The sequence below is a fragment of the Dromiciops gliroides genome, chromosome 2, assembly GCF_019393635.1.
Source record: "Dromiciops gliroides isolate mDroGli1 chromosome 2, mDroGli1.pri, whole genome shotgun sequence".
Taxonomy (NCBI): domain Eukaryota; kingdom Metazoa; phylum Chordata; class Mammalia; order Microbiotheria; family Microbiotheriidae; genus Dromiciops; species Dromiciops gliroides.
The window spans coordinates 356,245,352-356,264,496 of record NC_057862.1 but is presented as its reverse complement, the minus strand read 5'-3'; the positions used below and the strand labels follow the sequence as shown (position 1 = coordinate 356,264,496).

The 19,145-nt window shown below is 45.2% G+C and overlaps 1 protein-coding gene across 6 annotated transcripts in view; it reads left to right on the top strand.

Annotated features, from left to right (window-relative positions):
* COL23A1 (collagen type XXIII alpha 1 chain) overlaps positions 1–19,145 on the top strand; it is a 494,698-nt gene that overhangs the window by 444,114 nt on the left and 31,439 nt on the right. For 3 of the 6 annotated variants that reach the window (XM_043985181.1, XM_043985183.1, XM_043985180.1), the window contains 7 exons: positions 1,394–1,420; positions 4,049–4,075; positions 5,194–5,220; positions 13,623–13,694; positions 16,672–16,788; positions 17,376–17,411; positions 18,505–18,531. In XM_043985181.1, the coding sequence (XP_043841116.1) occupies positions 1,394–1,420; positions 4,049–4,075; positions 5,194–5,220; positions 13,623–13,694; positions 16,672–16,788; positions 17,376–17,411; positions 18,505–18,531 (333 nt within the window). The remainder of the gene's footprint in view (positions 1–1,393; positions 1,421–4,048; positions 4,076–5,193; positions 5,221–13,622; positions 13,695–16,671; positions 16,789–17,375; positions 17,412–18,504; positions 18,532–19,145) is intronic. The other 3 variants (XM_043985184.1, XM_043985185.1, XM_043985182.1) reach the window with 1 other exon arrangement.

The window sequence follows — 19,145 nt, the reverse complement described above, 5'->3', positions numbered from 1 at the left end:
GAATGGTCACACATCATTTGATGTAATTGGGCAAATTGGCCGTCTCTGCTCCATCGCTTGGGAGAGCCTAAAAGACTGAGCCAAGGAAACCGGTGATTTACCACTTGACCCTACAGGAGAGGCCACTCCCAGTCAGCCTGGTGAGGATTATCCCAGGAGCCCGGGGATGATGGGGATGGGGAGCCAGCCTCCTACCCCATGTTGCTGCCGCCAAGCTGAGCGGAGGAAAATACCAAGAAATAAGCACCATCCCTAGCTCTGATGCACATGCTGCTTTACAATTAATTTCCAAAGCACTTCCCAACCATCATCACAAAGACCCTGAAGGGGAGGCAAAACAGGACTTATTTTTAAACTGGGGAAATTGAGGCTCAGAGGGAGGAAGTGACTTTTTCATAATCATGATAGTTGACATTTTCATATCATTTTCAGTTTGTATGTGTGTGGGGGTGGCAATTGGGGTTAAATGACTTGCCCAAGGTCACACAGCTAGTAAGCGTCAAGTGTCTGGAGGTCAGATTTGAACTCAGGTCCTCCTGACTCCAGGGCCAGTGCTCTATCCACTGTACTACCTAGCTGCCCCCCATTTTTAGTTTTACAAAGCAATTTCTTCATAACAACCCTGCGAGGTAGGGAGTCTGAACTGTATTCTTCCCATTCTGCAGATGGGGTAACTGAGACTCAGAGAGGTTAGTGGTTTACCTAGGGTCACAACATTAATGAGTGACAGAGACCACATCTGAAGCTGGTCTCCTGCCTTTGTGCTCCTTCCAGTACACCACATTGACTTCTCCCAAGGTCACAGTTAATAAGTGACCAAACAAGAACTTAAACCCAGATCTCCAGCCTCCAATGAAGTGCTTTGCCCATGATTGTCCAGGCTGTGTGTGGACATGTTTCTAGGAAGACTTGGGGGGGATTTTAATTATAATTCATGCCCATTTGAATAAAAGGGAATGATGATGGAAATTTCATTCAATCATCTCATGATTAGCATAGCTACACTGTGGAGGGACCATGCTTGGGTGGATGCCAGAATCCCTTGAACCAGGGTGTCAGTGCCCAGAAACATCCCAAGGGCAGTCTTGGGGTCATGGAGATTCAAACTCCATGCCTCCTTGAGGAGGTGCCAGGATCTCCTATCCGGAGCCTTCCCACTCTCAGGGGTCTATATCTTGTGTTCTTTGGCATCTTCCCTGCTCTGCTGTTCCCTGGCACAGCCCATGACCAGGAGGATACCAAAAATAAACAACAAAAACCCCAGTCCCAGACTCTGAATGCATAGAGCAACAGGACCAAGCCTTTGTTTCCTTGTTTAAAGACATCATCCAAAATCAATGAATGCAAACTTTTCCCACTCTTAGTAACATCTGGACTTTCTGTTGTTTTCCAGGGGCCACTGGGTTTGGACGGCAAGCCGGTAAGTATGGCAGAGACAGACTGGGAAAGGTCATGATGAAAGCATTGACTAGACCATCTCTGCTGGGCTGTGATCTGCCTCAGAGATGCCGATAGGTTAAGAGGGGTCCTGCCAACAGTGCCAAAGTCGGAACGAGCCACCCTATGCTCCTTCTTCATTATTTTCTTAATTAGTTAACTGATAATTCTCCATTCTCCATTCTCCATTCTCCATTCTCCATTCTCCATTCTCCATTATCAATCTCCATTATCCAGGCAGGAAAGCCAAGTCCCAGATGTTCCCAAACTGGAGTTAACACTACAGATCAGTTGCGTTTGGCATTAGGATTTGTTGGGGTTCTTTATATTCACATTAGAATGTGGGGGCATTGGGGCAGCTAGGTGGTGCAGTGGATAAAGCATTGGCCCTGGGTTCAGAAGGACCTGAGTTCAAATTTGGCCTCAGACACTTGACACTTACTAGCTGTGTGACCCTGGGCAAGTCACTTAACCCTCATTGCCCTGCCCAAAAAACAAACAAAAAAACAAACAAAAAGAATGTGGGGGTGTCTATCTTCTGGGAATTCCTATACAACTAAAGGAGCCCCATAATGAATGCCCAGCCTAGAATCTGCTGCCATTTGGGGGTAGGTGTCTCTCTTCTGCTCTTCACTCTTGCCTGTTCCTTATTCCACACTGAGCATTAACCACCACCTCTCAGACTGGTCAAAGTGCCAACCAAAGCGAAGCCCCAGCTGACCCTGTTTTCCCTAAGACCAACCTATTGCCAGCTCCTACCTTCCCTGAGTTGGGGGGGTTAATTAATAATTTGTGTTTTAAAGCCTCTTGTAAAAGCATATGAGACCCAGGGGGGAGGTGAGGAAGGGAGAGAAAAAAATTCAGAAATCAAAATTTTTAGAAATAAATGTTAAAAATTGTCTTTACATGTAACTGGAGAGAAGATAAAATTTTTTTAAAAAGAAAGAAAATATTTAAAAGCTGGAAACACACAAAAAATATACAGAAGAAATCAGAAGGAAATTGAAAATAACTAAGATAATCAGGGCAATCTTGATATTATCACATTAAAGAATATCTTTTTTTCTTGGAAAAAAATTACATATAATAGAGATTCGCAGTATCATAACAAAAAAAGCATTATGAGACCCAGTCTACCTAATGGATATAATAATAATCATTGTTGTTGTTAATAATTATTATTAATAACAGATATAATAATGATATGGAGAAAATTGAAAAAATAAAATTATTTTAAAAGTGGAAGGGACATTCTAGTCTTTGTAGTCCAAACCCTGCCCAAGGTGTGGGTCCCCCTTACCATATCCCTGCCTTGTATGTGATATCACAGGACCTGGGTTTGAATCTCACTCCTCTTGACCACTCAAGTAACCCTAGACAGGACCAGTCTATGGGCCTCCATTTGGAGTCCTGGCTTTTAGATCCCGTCCAGCCCTAACAGTTATGATGTCCAGGGGCAGGAAGCTCCCCGCCAATCCATTATTATTCCAATCATCTCATCTTTCTATTTGATGGAGCTCAGCTAGGGGCAGTCCTGGCACAAGCTGCTACTCCACTATTATTTTTGTGTGTGTGGTTTGGGTGATATTATTGTTAATAATAATAACAATAATAATAATAATAATGACCCACTTTTCTATTGCACTTTAAGGGTTGTGAAGCCCTTTACATACATTGCCCCACTGGATCCATCCCAAATCCAATCATTAGCCAGGATAACAAAGAGCATGCCTAGAACCCAGGGCCATAGAAAGAGGCTGACCAGGAGGGCAATGTACCCCTGGGTCAGATCCTTGTGTGGTCCTGCATGTGGCCACTTTCTCGCCCAGCTTCCTCTAAAGGTCTCTACTGAGGAAATCCTGGTCATTGCAGTGAATGGAAAGAAAGGGGCTCCTTTGGCCCTGAAGATAGAATCTGGAGCCCATCAAAGTCAGGCCTCACTTCAGGGCTCCCCTTAGCCTCTCTGCCTCTGTCCTCAGAGATCCCCTTCAGGAGACATGAACTCAAAGCACCAGGCTTGTAAAAAAGGAAAGAAAAAGCTGCCCATCTGCCTGGCTTATTTCAAACAGATGGCTAACTGGGAAAAACATGCTCGAATCAGTCCCTGCTGAGCACGTGCACTCAGAAACGGTTTTCTCTTTCTCTTTGCAAAGACCCTAAATGAAGTTCACAGCACGTGATGTTGTAATTTGAAAAATGCTTTTTTTCCCTCTCCCTCTTCAGTCTGGGGGCACTCTGTTGGGTAGAGAGAGGAAACAGGTGTGTCCTTGCCAGGGATCCACCACCAAGGCCCACTCCCAGGGCTCCCAAGGCTGGCCAGATGCTGGGAACTCTGGCCGTCAATCATGGATGACCGAGCAAGAGAGGAGGAGGCTTGCTTCTAGGCCTGGGATAAGAGACTGATCCCGTTCTGAACACGTGCACTGCTTGTTAAATGGCTGCTAAGCCTTGGTCTGGCTCTATTTGGCGTCCAATGAGCCGACCCTCCAAGCTCAGGGACGTCCAAACCAGACAGCAAGAAAAATCCCAGGCCAGAAGCTAAAGGGACGACTGTATTTCGGTATCCTCCCAGATGACAAGCCCCTGTCTTGTTCTGTCTTTGTTTCTTTAGGGATTGCCGGGGCCCAAAGGCGACAAGGTAAGTTGGCACAGGAACAGAAGGATCTGTTTAAGTGGATGCAAATATACGGGAGAGGAAAGAGTAGAGAAAGGGGGAATAGGCCCTCTTAGAACTTCATAGAACCATAGGCCATTAGAGCTAGAAGGACCCTTAGGAACCATCTAGTCAGGTACCCCCCATTTCTCCAGCTGAGGTAATGGTAAAGGGAAGAGACTTGCCCAAGGTCACACAGTTGCTTAGCAGCTAAGGCACAGGTCTCCTCACCATGAGGCATAAAGCTCCCTCTGGCACAAAGTATACCTTATACTAAACTGCTCCCTGCTGTTTAGTTCTCCTCAGAAGCAGATATTTTAAAAGAGCTGTTCAGATGAAACAATCCTGGTATAGGAAATGGTGATAGATTACAACATCAGATGACACAACAGCTTGGGTGGTTTAGTAGAAATCATAGGATATGGGGGCAGCTAGGTAGCGCAGTGGGTAAAGCACCGGCCCTGGATTCAGGAGTACCTGAGTTCAAATCCAGCCTCAGACACTTGACACTTACTAGCTGTGTGACCCTGGGCAAGTCACTTAACCCTCATTGCCCTGGAAAAAAAAAAAAAGAAATTATAGGATAGGAGCAGCTAGGTGGCACAGTGGATAGAGCACCAGCCCTGGAGTCAGGAGGACCTGAGTTCAAATCCAGCCTCAGACACTTGACACTTACTAGCTGTGTGACCCTGGGCAAGTTACTTAACCCCAATTGCCTCATAAAAAAAAAAAAGTAATAAGAACACAAATGAGCTAGAGAAGGAAATGGCAAACCACTCCAGTATCTTTGCCAAGAAAACCCCAAATGGGGTCACAGAGAGTCAGACAGGACTGAAACAATTGACTTAGAAAACCACAAATAAACATTAACTGTGTTGTATTGTATTTTTATTTATCTTGTTAAATATTTCCCATTTACATTTTAATCTAGGTGAGGCAGCACTCAGGAGTTTTGCAGACTACAAGTTTGATACCTCTAGACTATAGGCTGTCTAAGGTCCCTTCCTGCTCCAGATTCCATGATCCTGCTAGGAAATTTGGCTAATAGCAAAATCTTCTTACCATTGCTGAATACTAACTTTTCATTGTTTTGTGGTCCACAGGGAGAACCAGGAGACTTCGGCCCACGGGTAAGCCCCCCCGTTGAATGAACTCTGACATGCCTGAAACCCTGGAGCATAGGCCTCCTTTATAGGCCAAGCTTGAGTGGTCAGATGCCATCATCATTATCACAACCACAATGATAACAGTTACTGACATTTCCAAAAAATCTTAAAGTTTTTCGAAGCACTTTCTACCCATTATCCCAGAATTCTCTTTTACTGAGTGAGCTTGGTAGCTAATTAGGAAAACCCACCCACACCATAGATTTCGATGTAATCAGTCAGTCAACTTAGGCAGATAGATTTGATGTAATCGATCAATCAGTCGATCAGGCACTTAAGGGCCTACTGTGTGCCAAGCACTGTGCTAGATTCTGGGGCTACAAAGACAAAAAAGATTTGCCACCCTTGAGAAATTTACATTTTCTCAGGAAAAGTGTATACACATATGAGTAAGTAAAAAATACAAACAAGGCAAATACATTTGTGGGAATGCTAGCCGCTGTATAGAGCTATCATTGCCAAGAGAGCTAAAGTAGTTGCTGGGGGGTCTTCTCCCCTGCCATTATTTAACTCTGATCCAATGGGACCCAGGGCCCTCTGGACCCCTCAGACTCACAAGGTTACCTCCAAGTCCAGATACATCCATTGAGGAGTCCATAACCATTGCCTTAAGATCAGGGGGGCGGGAATACAAAAGTGGCAAAGGCAGTGAGGAACCCAGACAGGTACAAGCTCAAAAGCCTCCCTGTACTAGCAGACACCTTAATGTGGCCTCCATGATGCTGAGATGGAAAAGGCCATGCATTCAATCAATCAATCAATAAGTATTTATTAAATATCTACTATGTGCCAGCTAAGCTCTGGGAATACAAAAAGAAGCAAAAGATGGTCTCTGCCCTCAAAGAGCTTATAATCTAGTAGAAATTCCACATTCACTGGAAAGTTTCCAAGTGACATGATACCACTCCAAGAGCTGAGGCAAGAGAGCCAGAACCCAAAGCTGTTTCTTCTTTTAACTGACCCAGAACCACCACCCAACCCCTACACTGTAACATACCAGACAAAGGGCCACTCAGGGTTTGTCAAATCATACCCAAACACAAAGTCCTTTCAACACTGGGTCAGCACATGGCCAGAAGTAATCCCTAAAGCTCCCATGGGATTGGCCTGAACCAGGAACTCTGAGCATGTTCCATGGGATGGCCACTGCCATGTTTAACATTTCTATTCCCCTCTAAGAGTTCCAAAGTGCTTTGTACCCACCATCTCCTTTGAGATTCACCTCCTCCCTTTTACAGACAGTATTTGGTAATTAGGTAGTTTTTTAAAGCTTTTTTCAATAGAACAAATGCAGATTCATTTCTAACCCTTCTCTGTATTAAGTGATGAATAACTACTTTCCCTGGTCTGTTTTCAAATCTGTGCATCAGGTTTTCTCCAGGAAAGTACAATAATTTTCATAAGACACGGTGTGTTTGTAGTTAGGTGGGAGCTATGTCAGAATGGTTAACAGGAAGCCAGGCTCTCCATGTTTGCTCAGATGAGGGTGCCCAGCACTGGGTGGCTGTCTGTGTGGTTGGCACCTAAAAGAGGCAGACTGGGACATAATAGTGTGGTGTTTGTTCACCATTTGGTTTTAACCAGTTTGCTGCAGTGCATTTTCCTCAAATAAGTACTAAGCTGGCAAATCATTAGCTCTAATTGTTAGCAATGACATTTAAAAAATACTGTCTGGGGTAAGGAAGTCATGTGGGACAAATCATCTTCTCTGGCACATCTTCTCCCAGTCATAGCACGCTCTTGCACTCCCCAACATACTCAGTACTGACCCCCAGCCTTGGAACTGTTCCTGCAAACTCCATTTCCTACCACTTACCTCCCTTTGACTTCAGGAACACTCTGCTTTACCCTAGATTCCCTCTGGTTTATCCTCCCATCCTCATGATTCTGACCATGTCCTTTTTCCCCAAGAGAGTTTTGCCTTTCGGCCCCATTGTTTGTCCCTAATCACCAGCAGAGATGTGTTGACTCTGAATCCTCAAAGTATTTGCGCAGTGAGGATGGTGAGCGTGCGACTTTCTGTTTGCTGTTCTGCCTTTTGATTGACTCTCTTAATGCATCCAAGACTGGATGAACCCATATATTTTGGAAATTTGGTAGGGGGATGAACTATGGCTAGATCTTGCCTAACCACTCTCTGATGGTAACTTTGACACATCTGCCTTCCCCAAAAGAATTCTTCCTTGTTGTTTGTTATGAATCACTGGCAATAGTAAGATCCCATTCACCCTTGAAGCCAAAGGTTTGAGAGCGGTGGACATTTCTGGAATTCATACCTCATAGTGGTGTATATTAACACCAAGCATCAGTTCCTACTGAAACCGGAAAGAGAGAGATACTGAGTTCCAGATTTGAGTCTTCCCAGCCAATGGTAGAGCTAGATTAGCCCTTGTTGACGGGTCTTGAAGTGACCCCTGGAAATAGAGAGCACATGGGTAAAACATATGGAAAGAACAAAGAGAGTCTGCATTTGAATTAAACTGAGTCATTCCCTTTCTCTGTTCCAAAACAACAGCATATAAAGGCTTCTTTCAATGCTCAGCCCCCTGCTGTATTCCAAACTCTGGGGGCCAGTGCCTATGCCCTCTGACCCCCATGACCCTGTGCCCGTGGGGTCAGCCAGCTCCACAATTGCACAGGATGTGTGCAGTGCTGTGAAGGCCCTGTCGGGTCTTCTCATTCTTATGGTTTCATACCCACAGTCAGTTCTAAAGTCACATAATATCAGAGCGGGAAGAAAAATTTAAGGTTATCTAAGCCAACCCATGCCAAGCTCAAATATCCCAACAAGTAGTCTGCCCTCCAGCTTCTGCTTAAAGACTTCCAGAGGTAGGGAACAAACTACCTCACCCTTAGACACAGCACTAAGTTAAGTGGTAGGAAATCTTTCCTTATGTTGAGCCAGTTTCTGGCTCCCTGAGACTTCCACCCACTGCCCCTATTGTTGCACAACGAGGCCGAGGGGAACAAGGCTAATCATTCATCTCCAGGGCAGCTCTTCAGAGAGTTAAAAACAGTGACCAAAAACATCCCCTTCCCCACCTCAGCCTCTTGTCCAGCCTGAGTGTTCCTAGCTTTTCCCAGATTCCCCCAGCGGCTAGGACCATCCCTTTTGTGGCTATATTCCATCTACTCTGTAGCTCATGGCTTCCACTTTAGGTATATATTTTCTCCCTCAATTAGAATGTAAATCCTGAGGGTGGGGACTGCTTCCACTTTTTCTCTGAATTCCCAAAACTTAGCAGGGTGCCTGGTATACAATAAGTGTTTAACAGATGCTTGTTGGCAGATTAAGTGATGGATTACATAACATGTTCTCAAGGCTCTTTTCCATTCTGATCACCCTCTTCTGGACTTGCCAAAATTTGTCACCATCATTCCAAAAATGTGGTGACCCAAAGTGGACAGAGATGGATTCTGGTGAGGGCAAAGGCCAATGAGACTACCCCCTTCCTCATTCTGGACTAGGGATAGAACTGTGATTTCATTCAGATAAGGACCTTCCTATGAGGGAAATCCCTCTTCCAATGCAGGATAGCATCTTCTCTGCAATTTAGAGAATTGCCCAAAGTGCTGAAAAGTTCAGCACTTTACCCAGGGTCATACAACCAGGATGTGTTAGAGGCAAGACCTGAACCCAGATCATCCTGGCTCCATAACCAGCCTTTGATCCACTATCCTATTCTATCTCTTAATTATATATCTGCACACAAGACTTTCTATTAATGCAACCTCCTTAAGGGCCTGGAGTCAGGAAGAGTTATTTTCCTGAATTCAAATCTGGCCTCAGACTCTTACTAGCTATGTTTGGACAAGTCACTTAACCCAATTTGCTTCAGTTTTCTCATTTATAAAATGAGCTGGAGAAGGAGCTAATGAACCATTCTAGAATCTCTGCCAAGAAAATCTCAAATGGGGTCATGAAGAGTTAGACATGATTGAAAATGACTAAACAACAATGATAAAGAACTCCTTAGAGCAGCTAGGTGACACAGTGAATGGAGCACTGGGCTTAGAATCAGGAAGGCCTGAGTTTAAATTCAGCCTCAGACACCTACTTGCCTTATGACCCTGGGCAAATCACTTAAACCTTATTTGTCTCAGTTTCTCATCTGTAAAATGGGGACAATGGGAAGCCTAGGGCCTAAAGACATAAAATGACTTGTCCAAGGTCATACAGCGGAGCCCAGACCACCCCCAAACCTTTGAACTCCAAGTCCATGTCCTTTCCACTACACTCTACTACTCTCTCACTGTCCTGCTGCCCATGGTTACATCTACTCCTACTCCCTGCCCCTTGGCATGCATCCTGCCCAATGCCTGCCCCTGTTGCCATTGGCTCACAAGTATTGATAACCACTAAGGCCTACTGTGGAAACCTGGTGCCTCTCTGTTGCCAAGGGCCCCAGCACTGGATGGTCCTTTATAGAGACAAGTCAAAGACACTATTTCCTCTCCTCTCCCCTCAAAAAATAGAGTTTCTCTTCCAGGTGGCAGAAACTAAACATGTAGCTAAATATGCACCTGTGGCAAATGGGGTTAAGAATGTTAAAAAATGTATGATTCTGTTGTCTAAATCTAACAGTGTAAACAAACATTTCCAATGGATGGAGGTGGTTTATTGAAGAAAATCACATACATTTTCATTCACTGAGAGGAATCACAGAATAGTGAATAAAGTTCAGCACTTGAAATCGGGAAAGCCTGGGTTCAAATCCAGCCTCATATACTCATTTGTTGTGTGTCTAGAGACCAGTCACATAATCTCTCTAGGATCAGTATCTTTATTTGTAGAATGGGGAGAAGAAGAATACCTCTCACGAAAATGGGGATAATAATAGTAAGAGATAATAAAGTTTTTAGCTGAGTGCTCTTGTTCAGTCATTTTTTCAGTCATGTCCAACTCTTCATGATCCCATCTGGGGTTTTCTTGGCAAAGATGCTGGAGTGCTTTGCCATTTCCTTCTCTAGCTCATTTTATAGCTGAGGAAACTGAAGCAAACAGGGGGAAGTGACTTCCCCAGGGTCACACAGCTAGTAAGTATCTGGGATTTGAACTCAGAAAGAGGAGTCTTCCTAACTCCAGGCCCAGTACTCCTTCTACTATGCTACCTAACTGCCCTGGCACATAGTAGGTACTTTATAAACACTGGCTATTATTATTCCTTGGATCATACTTGGATCACACCACATTAAGGAGGGATTCATTTCAACAATGCAGTTCCCTTCACCTAACACTTCATAGGTGACTTCCATGTGCAGGGCACTGAGCTCACCACCAAAAGATCACTGGAGGGATGGCAAGAAATCCTATTCCCATAACTCTTTGTGGTTTACAAAGCTCTTCTCACTGGTAATGCCGGCATGATCATCAATCAACCAGAGTTCATTATTAAGAACCCACTCCGTGCCAGGCACTATTCAAGGTTCTGGGGGATACAGAGACAAGAACAAGACAATTCCTGCCCTCATGGAGCTCATATTCTATCTGGGAGACAGGTATTCACATATACATACATACATATGCATATATTTTTATATTTCCACATATATAGTTATATATGCATCTATACACATAGACATGTATACACACATACATCAGTATGGATGAAATAAATACAGGTTAATTTGGGGGGAAGTAGGTAACTAGCATTTAAGGGGAATGAACAAAGGCTTCATGTAGAAGATGACACTTGAACTCAATTTTTAAAGAAACAAAGGATTAAGTAAAAGCAGAGGTGAGGCGGGGGAGCATTCCAGGTGGGGATGAGGAGGGGATAGGGGTAGGGCGACGTAGACAATGCAAAGGCACAGAGATAGGAGATGAAGGGCTGTGTGAGGAAGAGCAAGAAGGTTAGTCTAGCTAGACTAAATTGTAAGCAAGGGAGTAATATATAAAAATGGTGGCAAGACTAATTGGGGCTGGGATGGAAAGGACTTTAAAAATCAGAGACATTTACATTTGATATTAAAGTCAACAGGGAACCATTGGAGTTTGCCAAGTAGGGGAGTGATGTTATCAGAACTGTGCTTTAGGAAAATCATTTTACTGATGGGAAAACTGGATAACAGTATAGCAGCAACTAGGCATAGACCAGCATCTTATACCATATACCAACATAAGAAAAATCACCTTAGCAAGTGTGTGGAAGATGGATCGGAGTAGAAACTAATTAGGAGGCTGTTTTTCTAGTCTAGGAGAGAGATGGTGAAAGCCTAAATCAGGGTGGTGATCTTAGGAGTGCCAGAAGGCATGTATGTAAGGGATTTGAAGGAGGTAGAATTGACAAGATATGGATGATGACCCATCAAAAGAGATGGAAGGGGGGGCGACTAGGTGGCACAGTGGATTAAGCACTGGCCTTGGATTCAGGAGTACCTGAGTTCAAATCCAGCCTCAGACACTTGGTACTTACTAGCTGTGTGACCCTGGGCAAGTCACTTAACCCCCATTGCCCCGCAAAAAAAAAAAAAAAAAGAGAGATGGAGGAGGGCAACTAGGTGGCGCAGTAGATAAAACACCAGCCCTGGATTCAGGAGGACCTAAGTTCAAATCTGGCCTCAGACGCTTGACACTTACTAGTGTGTGACCCTGAGCAAGTCACTCAACCCTCATTGCTCCACCAAAAAATAAATAATTTAAAATTTAAAAGGGATGGAGGAGCAGTCAGATCAACACCCCCATTTTACAGATGAGAAAAATTAGACTCAAAGAAATTAAGTGATTTGTCCAGAGACCATGTAGTTAACAAGTGTCAGAGCTAGGTCTAACTATAAGTCCATCTCTTTTTTTATTATACTATGCTGCTTCTGAAGTATCTCTGTCTTCTGCTCACCTCCCTCTTCATACTTCACAGGACAGAATCTTGGTACCTAAAGGCCCCTTCCCCATACATGTTAATGCCAGCTAGGATTTGCCTTAAGTTAGGACTAAGAAAACAGGTCACTACCAGGAAGCAATATCCAGGTCACAATTTAGTTACACCAAGAGTCTCTGGAGATTCTATGCACCCCCATCGCCTGATCTACCTGCTGTTAAAGTTAAAATTCTAGCTAGTCTGTCTAAAATATCTAATAAGTGGTCGCCAATAAATTATAAGCTTTAACAAGAGTTAGGCTTTTAAGCATTTATTAAGGAGAATAAGAATTTGGTAAAGAGAAAGAAAAAGGCCTATATTCATCTATCTATTAAAGGGAGAGCACCTTTCTAGCTCCCTTCTCCACCAGCATCCTCAGGAAAGAGACCCAGTCAGAGAGCCAGGCTCTTCCTTCTTCCTCCCACTAGCAAACGTCACTCCCTGACGCCAAAGAAAAGACGCATGTTCTTGCCCTCAAAGACCTTCACCTCATGGGCGGAGCTCTTCTACAGTAAGTCTCCAGCAGGTGGCATCATTCCAATCGTTACACTGCACTGTGTGAACCTTGCCTGAACTCCCCCTCAGCCCCTCACATCCCATCTTGGGTCCTTTTCAACTTTGGACCTGCTGAACTTCATCATTCCAAGTAGATTGAAAACTTCTTGAGGGCAGGAACATTTTCACTCCTTTCTATCCCCAGCACCTACCAAAGAGTCCAACAATAGTACTAAAATATTCTTGAGTGCTTACTTGATCATCTGGGGAGAGTCCTGGTCACTCCCCAAAGTTAATTCACTTGCTGAGGTCTCTGGGCAGTGAGTGGCATTTTGAATTATGAAATAAAGGTCTTCTTTCTAATGTGGACATGAATGTTCTGTGAAACCCCCTCTGGGTCCTTCTCGGCAAGGCAAAGACTCAAACAGCCACACTTCCCTCCTGAAGGCCCCATCTATGCCCAATGCCCCCCTGAGGAGACATGACTGTGCCAGGACAAATGAAATGAGGTTTTCCCCCAACAAACACAGGAGTGAGAGGAGAGGGCCCCACCTTGGCCTCTGAGCAAACAAGGTTTTTCCTGGGCATAATGAATGTCAGTCATCTGATCCAGAGTTCATTCCACAACCAAGCTGGTGGGATTTCTCAGAGGCCAGAGGAGAGGGTTTCTGTTTGTTTTCACTTCTTCAGTGAGGGAAGAATTCATTTATTTGCTCTCTAGTAGAGCCAAAGAATTGGTCTTCCAAGTGTGGGACCCTTCCAAGCCTTGAGAGATCAGAATTCCCCTTCCTCTGTTATACTAGATAAAAGATATCTCCTAGAAAAGCCTGTTCCAACTTCTTCAATCAAAATCCTTGGAGTTACATGTCCGTAACTGTTGTTCTTGGATTCTTCCCTGTTTCTCTTCACTCCCTGCTCTGTGACCCATGAAATAACTCTGTGGTTTTATAAATTGCTCTTCTGTACTTCTGACTCTCTGATCCTTCTGACTGTCCACGCTGTTCGTCTGGCCAGATGGTCTTTCCCCGCCTCGGTCACGGATTTCTCTCTAGAGAACAGCACGTGTTTAATCGCCGTATCCTCAAGGTAGCTGTGGTGTGAGTGTGGGGCGTCTGCTTCCTCCTATTTTTGCCTTTCTGATTGTCTTCCCTTACTCAGCCAAACCTCCATTAACCAGAGAGCTTGAGGAATGGGGTATCCTGGGTGTTACAGGGCAAAATGGAAACTCTCTTTCACTTAACCTTCTTTGCTCAGTATGATCCTAGAATGCCTCGGACCACTTACTAAGAAGAGGATATGTGATTCATCTATCTAGGGACCTCCTTTGTGAGAAAACCTTCTCTATACAGGACAGAACTTTCTCTGTAACTTAAGAGTCTGAGAAATTTGTCTGAGAGGTTAAGTGACTTATGAAGGGTCACATCATAAATATATGTAAGAGGTGTAACTTGACCCAAGATCCTCCTGGCTTTGAGGCTAGCTCTTTATCCTGTATATCATTCTGTCTCTCTGGAGGAATAGAGCTTGGGCAGTATAATGGAATCATTCTCTGATAACCAGGCTCCTTTATCATCTCAGGCTCATCATCTCATTTTGTTCAAGCATTTTGGTCCCTGTGTTCAAGGATCTGGGGTAAAAAATGGTTCACATGACCATAGAAGTTCTGGTTTATTAAGTATTTTCCTCATAACAACCCTGAGATTGAGGTAGGTAGTACAATCACACACTTTACAGAGGAGAAAACTGAGACTCAGAGAAGGGATGAGACTTGCCAGGGGTCATTCATGGCTAGTAAGTGGGAAGGCCAGGGATGCTCCTGACTCCCAGGCCCAGGACTCTTTGTTCTGGGATGTCTGGCCCCATAGAACCAAGTTATATGTAACATCATTGGCCCTAGAACTGGAAGGGAATATAAAAGTCTATTTATTTCAATTCCCTTTGCTTATTTTAGAGATGGGAAAACAGGTCCAGAGAGGAGAAGGGAGTTGCCTAAAGTCAAAAATAAATAACATCTATAATTTAAACCAAGGCCCTCAAGCTCAAAATCCTATGCAATTTGGGGATGGGAGATTGGGAGGAGTACATGGGATCCAAGCTCAGCCCTTAATCATGTCTTCTCTCTTGGGTTCAGTGCTCTCTTTTGTAAGATGAAGGGGCTGGAACAGAGAGACAACCTCTATGTCTCTTCCAGTTCTAAAGTCTCTGGGTCCATAGTTCCACATATCTCTAGAGGCCTAGAAATCACAGTGTAAAAAAAAGACCACATGAATGGCAGCAAGGGGACATGGGTTTGAGCCCTGGCTTTGCCATTTACTCCTTCTGAGACCTCAGGCAAGTGATTCTGCCCCCCTGGGACTCAGTTTCCCCATTTGTAAAATGGAGATGTAAGACGACACTCTTTAAGGTCCCTTGCCACTCTCAGTCTTGTGGTTTCTGAGAAAGTCCCTGACCTCAGTATCCTTTCTTGTGGCTTCCCTCTTCCTCTGAAAAGCACAGTGGTTGGGTTGAGAGGGAGGGAGAAGAGGAAGAGCCAGCCCGGGAACTGAGGGTTCTGGTTAATCGAAGTTTGGCTGCCACACTGGGTCTTGTGTTCTGCCTGCTGCATGAGAAAGGACCCCTTCTCATCCTCACATTGCTTGGGGAAAATGGCAGAATTTGCTAAATAGCCCCCATGGTGAGGACCAAACAGGAGTGGGGGGGGACTGAGAGTTGCCCAGTTTTAAACACGTTTAATTCTAGTTCTGTAGCATCAGTCAGATGACCTGGCCAGACGTCTACAGGAGAATCCTGATGAAAATAGCAATAGCCCCGATTTCTCACATGCCTTCTGGCCTATAGAGGTAGGACCCCAGGATATCCAGCGCTGAGCCCACGAAAGGAGGGTGACGAGCAGCTGTCTACCTTGCTCACCTGCCTGTCTGGCCAAGCTCTCATCTCATCATTCAGGGCCTCATGGGCCTTATCTAGGTCTTGTTGGCCTGCTTTTAAACCCCCGGATGTCACACTCATCTGCAAACTAGAGACAGACACCTGCCAGGACTCTATGTTGGGAAGTATCTGTGTTTCCCCATCAGCTCTTAATCAAAATGTCCTCCCAGGAAATGCCTCATTGCCTAGCCTCAAACTCTCAGAAGGCAGAGGGGACCAACAGTCTTGCCTTCCTCAGACAAAGCAGATACAATGTCTAACGGTGTTGCTGCCCCCCAGGGAACCATCAGAATGGTAGGGGCAGAAGAGGTTCTTTTATAAGGCTTCTTTTAGAGGACCTAGAAACAAGACTGACTTTGAATCAATGGTCCTGAGTTCAAATCCTGATTCTTTGACTACCTTCGTGACCTTAGGAAAATCATGATTTTCCCTGGACCTGTCTGGACTCCAGTTTCCTCATCTATATAATGAAATGGTTGGATCATATGGCTCTGAGGTCCCTCCTAGCTTTAAGTCTATAATCTGACGATCTATTCACATGGTTAAACGTTAGCTAACTTTATACAGCAAGCCACATCTCCTTGGTTCTCCAAAGTCCTTTTATTCCTTCAATAAAGCTGGCAGCTCTCTCAGAATACTCTCCTCTCAGCCTCACTTTTCCTTCCTACTTACTGCCTCCCTTGCATGCTCCCAGTCCTTTTGTCCCAACACTTCAGTGTCCTTCGGGATTCTAAGGATCCCATCAGGTTCCCTGGGCAAAGGGCTCCTGTCCGCACTGGGAAATTGTGCTGTGTTGTGAGTGGCTTTATTTCAACATGGAAGTTTGAGAGAAAGAGGCCCATTGGCTCTTCTTCCCCAAGATGCCTTTATCCACAGAGGTAGGGTTCAGAAAATGGCCTGCATCACCTGCTCATTGTGTCTCCTTTGAAAGGAAGCTTCCTCTCCTTCTCCTAGATCAACCTAAAAGGCACTCCTAGGCCCCATCCAGCATGGAAAGTGGGGGATGTATGCCCCAGCTGGATGATGGATGAATGAATGTCCATATTCCCACCTGGACCCAACACATGTGCTCCATGCTGCTGTCTCAGTGCCGCCTCTCCACACAGGTGTAATGAAAGACATGAATATCTTGCAGGGAGATCGAGGTCATGATGGAGCTGCTGGTCCACCTGGGCCCCCAGGTCCTCCTGGAGCCAGAGGGCCCCCTGGAGATACAGGAAAAGATGGTCCTCGAGGACTGCAAGGCCTGGATGTAAGAGAAAAACTGAAACCTAACAAGAATTCCATTCTTAATCTCAACCCTAACCTGAAACCTAGTTCTAACCTGTATTCAGTTCCTAAACCCAGCCCTTTCCTAATCTGAAATTTATCCCAAAATTTAACCCTAATCTTAAACCCAATCCCGAAACCCAAACTTAATTTTATCTCGGTCCCAACCCCTGAACCTGCATCAGCAGCCCTTCCAGCCCCTGAGTAGCAAGACTCAGGTAGGAAGGGACCAGAAAGCTGCTGCCCTTTGTGGCTGCCTCCCGGACCAGCTCCTCCCCCAATGGTGTGAATTGTCCTGGCACCAGTTATTGCTAGTGCGTCTCTGGTCCTCCCTGGGTGCCACTTGCCTTTTCCAGCCTTAGAGAGTACTTCTGGCACCCCCGACCTCTGCAGCAAGTTAGGCAGGACTCCCCCAAAGGCCCACCTCCTTGAATACAAGGAGCCTTGAGGGACTAGCTTGGTGACTTCTGTCCTGACGATAGAAACTAAGGAGCTGCTCTGTCCTGACACTGTCACTGGACCAGTAACACTGGTAGATTAACATATTTTGTAAACTTTGTGTCTCCCCAGGGTCTAAAAGGAGAGCCAGGACCGGGAGGAATGATGGTCAGTACCCAGAAGCTGACACTTCAGGGGGCATTGACCACATCCACCATAGCTTTTCACATGTGATATGACTTGAAGCCCAGAGCAAGAGATGGTGCATGGTGTCTTAGATAGGACTCAGCAGACTAGGGAACAGCCCTACAGCCCAGGCATCCTGGAGTGGAGGGGGGCAAGAGCGTGCAAGTGGGGTGTTTGTGGCTCTCTGCATGTATGTGAGGTGTGTGTGTGGTGTCTGCCCATGCGTGTGTCCGATGTTGAGTGCATGTGTGAGCTGTGTGTCCATAGGGCCTGCGTGTGTGTGTGTGTTTGTGGGTCATGTGTGCTGCAATGGTTGGAGTGGAGGGAGTTGCTTGTAGTATGAGGGACATTGGTGAGGTGTGTGATGTACCTTCCATATCAGTCACAGGGTGCTGGGTAGGCATGTTTTGTGTGGAATGTGGAAGCTGTCTGTGCGTGGGAGTAGGTATGGACGTGTGTGACTGTGACTGGGTAGCAAGGGCCGCTGGAACCTTCCATAGGAATGGGTCCCTGAATATCCTGAAACATGCCACCAGTTGACTATGGGTCAGTACCCAGGAGCTGACCTTCTAAAACATCCCAAATCTCTGACAGGAGTACTTCCCCCATACCCTCTCCCCAGGCTGGACACCTATGTTGGTGCTTTGTATCAATGGACCCCCCACTTCCACCTCACCACCGTGAAGACCATCCTCTCAAACAGGCCTTGCTCCCTACTGTCCTGAGCTCCACACCCCACACATGCATCCTCCTACATACCTCTGACCTCACAACTGCCCACGGCCATGAGATGCTGGTCCTTTCATCTTTACTTGTATTTCCCATAGTCAGAAAATTCTTCCCCCTAACCCCACCCCAGGACTAGACATTATCTCAGAAACATTGGCAGTGCCCACCCCAACCCTCCTGACCCCACTTTACCCTCCTGTTGAATGGGTCTCTGGCAGTACCTATGTGTGCCTCCTGCCTACTGCAGCACTGACAGTCCCATTGCGACATGCTCCCTTCCTCCTGCCCCCTAAAATGTTTTCCTAGTGGGAGTTAACCTAAATCATAGCTGCTTTTCTTCTGACAGGGCCCAAAAGGACCTCCAGGACTCAAGGTAAGAGCTAAATCAGCTACTAGTCAGTCTTGTAACAAGCCAAAGTCAGGTTTCCTTCTAAATGAGGGGTTCTTAAACTGGAGTCCATCGACCACCAAGGGTTCCATGGATAGATTCGGGGAGGGGGCAGCACCATGAACTTGGATGGTGGAAAAGGTCTTTATTATCGCTAACATTGAACTAAAATTTAGCAAGTCCTTCCACTATGAATTTTATATAAAGATGCATGTATATGTATATGTATATGTGGATATATACATATATATGCATATATATGTAACTCTGAGAAGGGTTTCATAGACTTTCCTAGGTTGCCAAAGGACTCTCTGCTCTAAACCCCCTCGGTTGAAATTTTAGGGTTTTCAATTACCTTGAAATACTGACCTTTGGTGAAAATGTCTATTTCCATCCTGAGTCAATTTGCTTCCAATTTGCATGCATCTGAATTTAGTTGAATAAGCCATCGTTTACTATGGAAATTAGTACTCTTCCCCCTTGAGACAAAGTGACATTCATTAGTTTGTTCATTCATTCATTCATTCATTCATTCATTCATTACTGAGCATGTCCTATGTAGAGGCAGCCAGTAAATAGATGCAGTGGATAAAGCAATG